Genomic DNA, 12122 nt, shown 5'->3' with positions numbered 1-12122 from the left:
CTTTTCCCATTATTCCAAAGCTGGAGGAGAGTCTGTATGGGTGTGAAGAATCGATTAGAAGTGAAACTTGTGTGTAAATATGACTGCTGGGGACTATCTACACTGTGCCAGACTTATGAACTGCTGCTTGATATGACATTAATGTGATTCAGATTTTTCTCCCCCATCAATCTCTTTGCTAAAAAAGTATTGGGGCTCTGGTTCATATTGTATAAGAGAAAAACAGCAAATAAAATTAAAAAAAATGTTTGTATGAAATTACTATGATGTCACACTGCAGGCAACCATGCTTATGGATTCTTTTGAGCAGCAGATTTCAATGGTCAGTATGGGCTGTGCTGCAATATAATAATCTATTTGTTAAATTAATATAAGTTATTATAAATGGATGTCTATGGCTTAGAGAGAAGAAATATGTATTCTGTTGGTTCTTTCTGAACTATTAACAAAACAAGTTAAACTTTGTTCAGTAGGCCTGTATGATTGTGTCAGACAAGTACCAAGTTTATGAATACACATCTTCACATGCTTAAATTAATAATCTGGGTTCAACACAAGTTTTGCTCAATTGACAACACTCGTGGCTTAATGTTGATTACCACAAAAATAGTTTTTGACACATCCCTCTTTTTCTTAAAAAACAAAAAGCAAAAATCAAGGTCACAGTGAGGTACTTACAATGGAAGTGATTGGGGCCAATTTTTAGAGGGTTTAAAGGCAGAAATGTGAAGATTATACTTGCATGAAGGCACTTGCATTAATTCTTCTGATAAAACTTGTGCATTATCAAAGCTGTAAAATTGTTTACATCATCATTTTTACAGTTGTTTTAGTCTTTTCTGTGTTATGTCATCATGGTAAAATAGTTGTAAAATTGGCTATAACTTTACACAGAAAAGAATATTAAGTGAATTTATCACACAGAAATCTTGTTAACTCACATATTGTTTATATGTCTTGTGGCTATAGTTTAAAGGGGTCATGACATGAGAAACCAAATTTGCCTTGATCTTTTGGTATATAAGAGGTCTTTGTATCATTAAAACGTCCTGCAAGTTTAATATTTTAAGACGTCCTCCCCATTCTAAACGAATCATTTATTTAATCAAGCTCAAAATACAGCTCGTTCTGGATTCATGGTTAGAAGTGACGTGACGGTTAGAAGTGACGTACCAGCGTTTGCATATGACCGCCTCCAGCACAAGATAACTACGCTTTAAGCACAAGACAACTACACTCATTTCAGTATCGCCGTCGCCTCACAAGTGTTCAGTCGATGGACAGTGAGCTCTGACAGAGACTACTTGTGCACAGGAAAATTACGATGCCACACAGATGTGCTGTTCCTGGCTGTGGTCAAACAAAACCTCTGAATAAGCTGCCGAAAGATCCAGACGTCAGGGAAAAATGGATGCAGTTTATTTTTTGCGGACGTCCCAGTCACGGCAGTGTTAACTTAAGCGTTTGTTCTGTACATTTTAAGGATGACTGTTTTGAGAACAAATCTCAATATGATGCTGGCTTTGCCAGAAAACTGTTGCTCAAAGATAAGTCCGTGCCGACTATTCTGGGAACAACGACGACGCAAACTGTAAGTAATCTATTTTAAACTTTAAACTACTTTTTAAAGCGCAATTTCATTCATTATGAATAATCACAGTGTTTTTACTTAGTTTACTTGCATATTGTTCTGGCTGGGAGCGTCAATAATTGATACATAGGCACTGACGTTAGCCAATCATAACAGTGAGCGTTAACACTGAAGTCTTAAATGGAAAACGCCCCCAAAACAGACTGTTTGAATCAGAGGATGAGAAACAGGGTGGGAAAAGGTCATAAATCACTAGATTTTAAAAGTTTTTCTTAAAACAAAATATATTAATACTATAATTGCACCTAAGGGAACATAATAATACAATAAAAAAACCCATGTCATGACCCCTTTAAAAAGAAAACACTATTGTAATGTTTACGGATTGGCCCCATTCTCTTCCATTGTAGGTGTCTCACTGCAACAGATATTTGCTTTTTTAAAAGAAAAGGAGGGATGATATAATAAATATAATAAACATTATGCTGCAAATGCTGTTGTTTGAGCTTAACTTGTAATGAAACTGGAATATTCCTTTAAACATTTCTAAAGCCTGAGGAATGCGTCATTTAAAAATGAAAACTACCTTGAGATATGCAATATGTGTCTTTACTGCTGAATTATCTGTCCACATACTGTAAAGTATAATATTACATTTCATTAACAAATCCATACATTTCAGAACTATTTCAATATTTTTACTCACATGGTAGCCTTTGTGCTGCGGTGGTGGAGTCTGGGTCCCGTTTGTCCTGCTAGATCTTACATGGTGGAATAAGATCGTTATTACTCACATTTCACATCAGATCTGTCACAGTGGTTGCACTTTGGAAATTAGAAACAGCCGTTTGCATAAACCTTCGTAAATGGTTCAAATCTCCCAAAAGCATCTTTGGAGTAAGTGGGTTTTATTAGAACAGACATGATAACAATGAGGGTGATCTGTGAAATATCATATGTCAAATCTTGATCTTGAGTTTGTCCTGATCCACCAATCCTGAAGAAAATTAAACAAAGCGTAAATCCTCATTAATAGTTTAGTAACCGGGTGTTTCAACCCCACAATCAGCACTCCGTTTCAGTTAAGCGGCCTTTGACAGCATTTCTTTTCTGCTGTGCCAAATGAACCCAGAAGTGCTGCAGCCGAGGGTCAGTTTATAAGCAGCAACTACATCTATGTGCTTATTTTTGCTGAAGTTCAGATATAAGAGCATTTGAACTACCCTTAATATGTTCACTCACCTATAATTCTAATCTACTCTTCCCTCAGAGAGTGTTAAGGATGCTGTGGGGAGGAAGATCAAACTGGTGGTTAAGAAGAGAGTTAAACTGGAGATCAAAGGAGACAAGGTGGAGAACAGAATCCTGGTAAGTAATTCCATCCTCTACCTTCCTTCTTGCCTTCCTTTCTGCCTTCATGCTTTCCTCCCTTCCTGCTGAACCTTCCTTCCTTCTTGACTTCTTGCCTTGCTTCCTGCCATCCTTCCTGACTTCTTTACTGCCTTCCTTTATTACTGCCTTCTTCCCTTCTTGCCTGCCTTCCTGCTTGCCTTCATTCCTTCCTGTCTTCACGCCAAACCTTCTTTACTTCCTTTCTGACTTTTTTCCTGCCTGCCTTCCTTTCTTTCTGCTTTCCTTTCTTCCTGCCTTTCTTCATGTCTGTCTTTCTGCCTTTTTGCCATCCTTCCTTTCTTTCCTTCCTTCCCTCCCTCTTTCTTTCCTTCCTGCATTTCTTCCCTCCTTTTTTCTGCTTTCCTTTTTTTTTCTTCGATCTTGCAAACCATGTTTCCTTACTTTTTGCTTTCCTTCACTTTTGCCTTCCTTCCTTTCTGCATTCTTTTCTGTTTTTCTTCGATCTTGCCAACTATGTTTCCTTCATTTTTGCTTTCCTTTGATTTTGCCTTCTTCTTTTGATCCTTCCTTACTGCCTTCCTCCCTTCTTGCCAACCTCCTTTCCTTCCTCCTTGCCTTTCTTCTTTTCTGTCTTTCTTTTTGACTTCATCCCTTCTTGCCTTCCTTCTTCCCTGCCCTCCTTTCAGTCTGCTTTCCTTTAATCTTGCCCTCCTTCCTTTCTTTCTGCCATCCTTTTGTTCTGCTTTCCTTTGATCTTGCCTTCTTTCCTCCTTTCTTGCCATCCTTCTTTCCTTCCTGCCTTCCTCCCTTCTTTCCTTCTTGCCTTCATTCTTTTCTGTCTTTATGCCTTCCTTACTCCTTGCTCCCTTCTTGCCTTCCTTTCTGCCTGCCTTCTTTCTTTCCCTTTTGCTGTAGAATATTTTGGTGGATTTTTTCTTCTGTGGTGTCATACACGTCTGTTCTACATTTGATTTTGAAATTAGATTAATTTGTTTCCAGTAAAACAAAACATTGAATTCTTGATGCCTTTTTGAACACCGTTTTTTATAAACATATGGTGCTGTCATATTAAGTTGTTTTATGGATTTCAGTTTCACTCAGATCATGATCAGACACTTGAAATTACAGTGTCAAATCAGATCAGTCACCTGACCAACAGTAAACCTTGTTTATTAGAGCAACTGTAACCACAGATATCTTTTCTCTGAGTGTGTCTTATTCTGACTAGTGATTTAACAGTAAGCAGACACACACACACACACACACACACACACACACACACACACAAGACTATTTCACATTAGGACTTGTGTTGGTTAAGCACAACAGATATGTATGAAACAGTAAAACATATTTTCTGGTGAAAATATGAAAGAGTTGATCTGGAGAAACATAGTATAAGATTAAGAGAGCGAGAGAGAAAGAGGCCCATGAGAGAATGAGCCAATGCTGGAATTTCCCTGGAGTTAACTGGGAATTCTGTGGTGATTCCAGATGAAAAGCTGCCACCTTACTGTTTTTAAATAACTGTGAAGTTAAATGACTATTTTGAGGATTTGCTGGCTCAGGAGGGAGATAATCGTTCTGAGGGAAGTGACATAAAGTACAAACAAACAGTGAAGCCAACTTTTACGATCCTCCACCAAAGACCCAAAAATATGTAGGAGATTAGAAGGCTTATTTTTCTCATTCAAAATGAATATTCTGTCTTTGCATGTTTCGAAAGTACTTAACAGGTATTTACCTTTTGTAAATTACAAAAAAATAGTTTCAATGCCTGATTGAAACGTCAAAAAAAACTCCAGATAGTCCGAAAAAATATTTACATGATGTTCTAAAAAGACAAATTATTGATTAATTCTGACTGAAACTGAACTTTTAAGAGTGCATGTAAATGTACTGAGTGAAACTCTAGGTGTGAAGAACAATGGCCTGAGGGAATGGAAGAATGCAAAAAAGTGGTTTAATAATATCAAATCAGAGGACTGCTTCCCAGGAGACCGGCAGGAACAGTGGGAGATAGACTGAAATTAAGACCTTTGTACAAGGATTGATAGTTCTGGACTTCATTTCTTGTGTGTAGAGAGAGAAATTGTGTGTGTGTGTGTGTGTGGGGGGGGGCACTTCAAACAATCAGACAGTCATACAGTAAAGCATTCAAACAGCGCTGTGCCCTCAGGCACTGGCTTTCTCCCTCTTAGACTCAAGTTCTGGCTTGCCTTGTCGAATAAAAGGTGTGTGTGTGTGTGTGTGTGTGTGTGTGTGTGTGTGTGTGTGTGTGTGTGTGTGTGTGTGTGTGTGTGTGTGTGTGTGTGTGTGTGTGTGTGTGTGTGTGTGTGTGTGTGTGTGTGTGTGTGTGTGTGTGTGTGTGTGTGTTGTAAAACCGTTGGTGTGTTCGTACAATTTAAGCCCTGCACGGTCCCTGTGTGTATATGTCCTGTGTGGCTTTGAGCCAGCTCTGCAATTCCTCAGTCTAGTTGGCAACTGCTCACCTGAGCTGCTTAGACCCGTATTCATTAGCTGGTGTCTCAGAGAGAGCAGGGCTACCGGCCAACAACAAACCCAACTCTAGGAGAAATAAGCATATCACATAGGCTTTTAATTGGATCCCATCTGTTGAAATTCTCTCAGCCTTGCTTGATACACCTTGAAATAACTATATTCTTAAATGTGGTTTCCCTAGGTAAGGGTGGGCGGCATGATCTAAATCTTATATCACAGTATGAGTAGTTTTGCATTTGAGTTTATTTTGCAGTATAATTATTTTGGCTGGAAATTCAATCCTAAGCAGTGTACTGTATAGTGTATTAGTGTTTGTTTATCTTGTCCTATAGGTTGATTTTTATTAAAAAAAAACAGATTTAGATTTTTTCATTTTTTTTGAAAACTTTCAAATCATTATTTGTTTTCAAATGCCTTTTTATGTTCAGATTTTACACTTTCTGCCTTGTGCCAGACCAAGACTTCCTATATTTAACTATGAAAATCCATTATAAAAATACAATTTAATACATGTTTACAATTATTATAACAAAAAGTGAAATATACCTAAACCATTTATTATTACTATTAAGGCTGTCCCGCTATTGTGGTCAGATGATTATTTAATTATTGTGACAGGCCTAGTTTTAACTGGGTCTAATGCACCTTGTGTCATAAATGGTTGTTGGTTCACCAGTGTCAAATTGCGTCATCCATAATAGAATGGTGTGGATCTTGTAGTTTTCAATGAAAAATTTTAGACCTTTTGTTGGGCTATGGACATCTGCTGAAGGTTGAATAATAGCAGGGGAAGTGGGAATGTGGCCATCTGTGTGAACCCATTCAATACCAGGTTCCTCATGGCAAACAGGGCATGGTTTTCACAGCGACTGACCTGGCCATGTAAACTGCTCATTGTTTACACTGCTTGTCATATTGTCCAATGCAACCTACAGATTAGAAGCACTATTTATTATATGACTTTGATTGTTGGCAGTCAGATATTTTGAATCTCACTTACTGAATTATAAATATTGCATACTGGGGCCATCAGGACCCTCATAGTGCTCAACTGTTGAACAGAAGCCAGGTGAAAGAGGAGGGCTGAACTGTGCGTGTATGATCTTACTGTTAAAGTCCACATCACTGTGTGGGTGTTGAAACTGTTCCTCGTGGCTTGCTTTATCATGACAGCAGAGATTACAGTACTGTGACAGAGCTCATGTGATGCTTAGGGTTCTAATGCCCTCTCAGATTCTCATATTCAGACTGATGCTCAAAGACTATGAAAGAAATGTACCATGAACCTAGTTATCTTTGAGTAATTGGATGTGAACATTTAAGGATGTGTGGCCTAAAAGTGCTAGAGATCTGCAAACCGAAAAATTGTTGGCTTTGGTGCCAGTATCAAGTTAGTTTATTTATATGTAACTTTGGGTATCTGTTTAGTTGGGGGTTGTATTTATGATATATATATATATATATATATATATATATATAGATAGATAGATAGATAGATAGATAGATAGATAGACACACACACACACACACACACACACACACACACACACACTGGCAGCCAAACGTTTGTAATAATGTACATATTTTGCTGTTTCGGTAGGAAATTGCTACTTTATTTCACCAAAGTGGCATTCAACTGATCTCAAAGTATAGTCAGGACATTACTGATGTAAAAAACAGCACTAACACTATTTGAAAAAGTCATTTTTGATCAATCTAGTCAGGCCCCATTTCTAGCAGCATTCACTCCAACACTTTATCCTTGAGTAATCATGCTGAATTGCTAATTTGGTTCTAGAAATTCACTTGCCATTATATCAAACATAGTTGAAAACAGTTTGGTTTGTTTAATTAAGCTTAACATTGTCTTGGTGTTTGTTTTTGAGTTGCCACAGTATGCAATAGACTGGCATGTCTTAAGGTTAATATTAGGTCAAAAATGTATGTGAATTAGGCCACTTTTGGAAAAGAGTGTTATGGATCTTAACCCCATTGAGCTTTTGTGGGATCAGCTAGACTGTAAGGTGTGTGAGAAGTGCCCGACAAGACAGACACATCTATGGCAAGTGCTACAGGAAGTGTGGGGTGAAATGTCACCTGAGTATCTGGACAAACTGACAGCTAGAATGTCAAGACTCTGCAAAGCTGTCATTGCTGTGTGGAAGATTTTTTGATGAGAATTCTTTGATGAGAATTCTTTGAAGTAGTTTAAGACTATATAATCTTTTCAAATTGTAAAAGTAAATTTTCACATTATTAATATCCTGATTGTGATCAGTTAAATGCCACTTAAGTACCATTTTCTTTCCATATGAGCAAAATCTTTACATTATTGAAAATTTGGCTGCCTGTATGTATGTATGTATGTATGTATGTATGAATGTGTGTATGTAATATATATATATATATATATATATATATATATATATATATATATATATATATATATATTACATACGTTTATAGCTATGCTATATATATATTAGGGCTGTCGATTTAACACGTTAATTCAGTTGAGATTTATTTAATAAAAAATAACGCAATTATTCGCAATGCCTCCGGACCATAATAAGGAAGATTCCTGAGAAATGCATGCTTGTAGTACCACCTGTTTACTCCAGAGGGCAGTAAGTGAAATTTCAGCTGTATGAACAACACACAGTTTATACAGTGAACAAAACACTTCAGTAGGAAGAACAACACAAACATGTGTTACGTTCTTGCGTTCAAAACACTTGAAGGAGTGCAAATGCGAACTAAGGGATCTCAAGATGAGTATTTAACTTGACACAGTGACCTAAACATTTTATGTTTATGATGCAATGCACCCGAGACGCGACACAAGCATGTCTGACGCAGGGTGTGGCTGGATTGAGATGGTGCAAGATTTGGAAAATACCCCATCAATCATTTAATCACGAATAAAATTAAAGAAATTTCCTTCAAACTTATTTATAAGTACTACCTCACTAATTATTTTCTTGTAGAGAGATTTAATTGTGATGTCGATATATTCTGTACATTTTGTGGTCTGCAGGCGGAAACATTTTTTCATTTATTTTGGAGTTGTCCCTACTCGACTTGTTTTTGGTCTGATTTCTGCAAGATTGTTAGAGATCATATTATTCCCAGCTTTCAACTTTGTTTTGAAAATGTTTTAGACATGTCATGTTTTAGCTATGACATGACATGTCTCTTCATAAGGAATATTATTTGATTAATGTTCTGCTTTTGTTGGCAATGTTTAGTATTCATAAATGTAAGTATGGTGGTTATAAACCATTAGTTTTAATTTTTAATTCAAAGGTTCAGCAATACCTAAGAACAATTTCCAATTTGAGTAACAAGAAAGCTGTAAAGTGTATTGAAATATGTAAACAATTTGATATTTTTATTAAACTGTTTATTTATTTTCCTTTTTGTTGTTGTTTGTTTTAATATACCTCTTGGCTCTAGATGTAAACATTTTGTAAGCATTAATAAAAAATAAATGACTGACGAAGGTGTAAATTGATGGGCCCTTAAACAATCCCTAATAATAATACTAGAACTGATTGACAAATTCACTTGTGAAATGGATTGCTGTGAACTGTATGGCAATGATTGGCTTATGATCAATAATATGGTAGTAAACAATATATTGTATTCTAAAACCGCTTTTTGTATTGTCTTATCAATGATTAACTCTTCTGCTACAAGAATGTAATGCACTTTAATTATCTGAATATTATATATATATATATATATATATATATATATATATGTGTGTTTTAATATTTAAAGATAACTATGTATAATTATATATTGATATAAATATGTATAATCATTATATATTGAAGGATTGTTATATGAGGGGCTTTCTCAGCAAATATTTGTATATGTGATTAAATACGATTAATTATTCGGGACACCATGCAATTAATTCGACACCTGCCTAATATTGTGTAGGTCTCCTTCGTGTTGCCAAAACAGCGCCAACCCGCATCTCAGAATAGCATTGTGAGATGCTATTGTTCTCAACACAATTGTACAGCTTTACCGTAGACTTTGTTAGTTCGAACCAATCTGGCCATTCTATTGTTGACCTCTCTCATCTCATCGTTTCCATCCATAGAACTGCCGTTCACTGGATGTTTTATGTTTTTGGCATCATTCTGAATAAATTCTAGAAACTGTTGTGTGTGAAAATCTCAGGAGATCAGCAGTTACAGAAATACTCAAAACAGCCTGCCTGGCACCAACAATCATGCCACGGTCCAAATCAGTGAGTTCACATTTTTTCCCCATTCTGATGGTTGATGTTAACATTAACTGAAGTTCCTGACCTGTATCTGCATGATTTTATGCACTGCTGCCACACGATTGGCTGATTAGATAATCACATGGATGATTGTAAGTGCCAGCTGGACTGTTTTGAGTATTTCTGTAACTGCTGATCTTCTGGGATTTTCATGAACAAGTCTCTAGAATTTTCTCAGAATGGTGCAAAAAACATCCAGTGAGCGGCAGTTCTGTGGATGGAAATGCCTTGTTGATGAGAGAGGTCAACACAGAATGGGCAGACTGGTTGAACTGACAAAGTCTACAGTAACTCAGATAACCGCTCTGTACAATTATGGTGAGAAGAACATCATCTCAAATGCTATTCTGAGATGCTGGTTGGCGCTCTTTTGGCGGCATGAGGGGGACCTACACAATATTAGGCAGGTGGTTTTAATGTTGTGGCTGATCGGTGTATGTATGTGTTTTATTTATTTATATATTTTTTAACATAAGTGAGTGTAGAGACTTCTATGGGTACGTGTGTGTGTGTGTGTGTGAGAATGTTCTCATTGGGGAAGGGCAAGTGAAAAATGTGTTTTGCTATTAATCTGACACACAAAATGTTTTTTCACTGCCGTCTGCTTCATAGATAATTCATGAGCTTTTCAGTGCTTAGGTTTGGAGCTGCTTACTCTACTAACACATACAGTCTGGTGTGATTCACATTCCACCTGCACTTAACTATACTATAATACACACACACTTAAGCACTCTTTTCTGGGACTTATGTAATGAGTCCACAGGGGAAGATCTTCTCCGTAAAGCCTTTGACCTCTGTCTGCCGCACTGATGCTTGACCATTTCACATCACCTACTAACAATAGCCAGATCCTGCTTGCACATCACCTGAGCCACTTGTCTCAAAGGTGAACTTTGTTTGCTTTCCCCTAAAAGGATGTGGGGAGCTATGTTGCTTTACAAAATTTCACTATGAATGGTTTGTTGCTTCCTTTAAATGTAGTTAAATATGAACTTTAATTCTGAGGTGCCACACAGGCTAGCCTGAGTACTCTATGGTACTGTATCTCCTGCCATCTTTGGTCTATGGCTTCATTAAGGCAGTTTGTATCCTATTAGATAGTCATTGTGGTTCAGATCATCAGCGTAATTTATTACCCACTTTCTGAAATATTTGATTCTGAATGGTCAGTCACCGCATTCTGTGGTCAATTTGTTTGTATAATTACCACTAAATTGTATAATTGACTGTTATTCCATGCATTGAGTATAGAGTATTTTGTTTCTCCAAACCAGTCCACTCAGGATTGGATGATGTTTCTAACACTCAATACACACACACACACAGCCCCACTGCAAGCCAGCTGCTGATCTCTTTTGAAGATCACATATTTCATCTCACCTCTGAGCTTGTCTCATCTCTTGCCTCTTTCATGTCATGCTCCTGGGTTGCTGCGATTCTCTCAATAGCATGAAGGATTCTTTAGGGACAAAGAAACAAGAAGTGAAAGGAAATGCTCTAGTCCTTCTCTTGGATTATTGGATTTTTATTTATTCCTATTGTGGTGGGGTGAGCAAGAGACCGACACCGGGGATGTGGCGTCAAGCCTCGGAGAGGCATTTATTGAAAATAATAAATAAATAAATAAAATGTTAATAAAAGGGGGAAAATAGTGTGCAGGAGGAATAGTGAACATTTTCATACATCGAAGTGCATTGTATGCTCTTTGAACTTTGACAAGAAACAATATCTTGGACGCTAGAGAGGTCTTGCAGCTATTAGCCATGCAAACACATGTGCACACAGACACTTTGGATAGATCACACCTTCAATTACCACCATCTCTGTGGTTCGATCAGTCTGGGTTTTCAGCTCACAAGTTGCTTCACAATGTCGGCCCTCTGAAAAGTATAATCATGCATATGTACTCAGTACTTGGTTTGGGCCCCTTTTGCATTAATTACTGCCTCAATGCGGCGTGGCATGGATGCTATCAGCCTGTGGCACTGCTGAGGTGTTATGGAAGACCAAGATGCTTCAATAGCGGCCTTCAGCTCTTCTGCAATGTTTGGTCTCATGTCTCTCATCTTTCTCTTGGCAATGCCCCATAGATTCTCTATGGGGTTCAGGTCAGGCGAGTTTGCTGGCCATTCAAGCACAGTAATACCATGGTCATTGAACCAGGTTTTGGTACTTTTGGCAGTGTGGGCAGGTGCCAAGTCCTGCTGGAAAATGAAGTCAGCATCTCCATAAAGCTTGTCTGCTGAAGGAAGCATGAAGTGCCCTAAAATGTCCCGGTAGATGGCTGCGTTGACTCTGGACTTAATAAAGCACAGTGGACCAACACCAGCCGATGACATGGCTCCCCAAACCAACACAGACTGTGGAAACTTC

The 12122-nt window shown here is 37.6% G+C and overlaps 1 protein-coding gene across 4 annotated transcripts in view; it reads left to right on the top strand.

Annotated features, from left to right (window-relative positions):
• LOC127657903 (F-actin-uncapping protein LRRC16A-like) overlaps positions 1-12122 on the top strand; it is a 150917-nt gene that overhangs the window by 5308 nt on the left and 133487 nt on the right. For all 4 annotated transcript variants that reach the window (XM_052146877.1, XM_052146879.1, XM_052146878.1 and 1 more), the window contains exon 2: positions 2862-2959. In XM_052146877.1, the coding sequence (XP_052002837.1) occupies positions 2862-2959 (98 nt within the window). The remainder of the gene's footprint in view (positions 1-2861; positions 2960-12122) is intronic.

The sequence above is a fragment of the Xyrauchen texanus genome, chromosome 17, assembly GCF_025860055.1.
Source record: "Xyrauchen texanus isolate HMW12.3.18 chromosome 17, RBS_HiC_50CHRs, whole genome shotgun sequence".
NCBI classification, from domain to species: domain Eukaryota; kingdom Metazoa; phylum Chordata; class Actinopteri; order Cypriniformes; family Catostomidae; genus Xyrauchen; species Xyrauchen texanus.
Note: the sequence above shows the minus strand (reverse complement) of the source record. Positions and strands in the feature narration are given on the sequence as shown.